This window comes from Antrostomus carolinensis, unplaced genomic scaffold (assembly GCF_000700745.2).
Source record: "Antrostomus carolinensis isolate BGI_N321 unplaced genomic scaffold, ASM70074v2 scaffold46111, whole genome shotgun sequence".
Taxonomy (NCBI): Eukaryota; Metazoa; Chordata; class Aves; order Caprimulgiformes; family Caprimulgidae; genus Antrostomus; species Antrostomus carolinensis.
In genome coordinates this window covers 1-289 of record NW_010295723.1, presented here as the reverse complement: position 1 = coordinate 289, position 289 = coordinate 1, and the positions used below count along the sequence as shown (strand labels likewise).

General features: G+C 59.5%; 1 protein-coding gene across 1 annotated transcript in view; it reads right to left on the bottom strand.

The window, feature by feature from the left end:
• Positions 1 to 281, bottom strand: part of LOC104532778 (alpha-2A adrenergic receptor) — a gene marked incomplete at its 5' end in the record, with an annotated part of 1184 nt that extends 903 nt beyond the window's left edge. Inside the window, 1 exon segment of the mRNA XM_010178059.1 lies at positions 2 to 281. Coding sequence (XP_010176361.1) covers positions 2 to 281 — 280 coding nt within the window.
• Between the last annotated feature and the right edge of the window lie 8 nt (positions 282 to 289).

The window sequence follows — 289 nt, the reverse complement described above, 5'->3', positions numbered from 1 at the left end:
GTTCAGAACAGCACATCCAAGGCCAGGTAGATCTCACACCAGACTTTGCCAAAGTACCAGTACCCCATCCCCTCATTTGCCAGGGAGAAGGGGATGACAAGTGTGGCCACCAGGATGTCGGCTGAGGCTAAAGAGACCAGGAAGAGGTTCTGGGGGGCCTTGAGCGCCCGGCTGGTGAAGACAGCGATGATGACCAGGACGTTGCCAAAGACGGTGAAGAGCATGAGCAAGCCCGCCAGGCTGATGAGGGTGACGGTGGTGTGCAGGGGGTATGGCGTGCCCCAGCCCG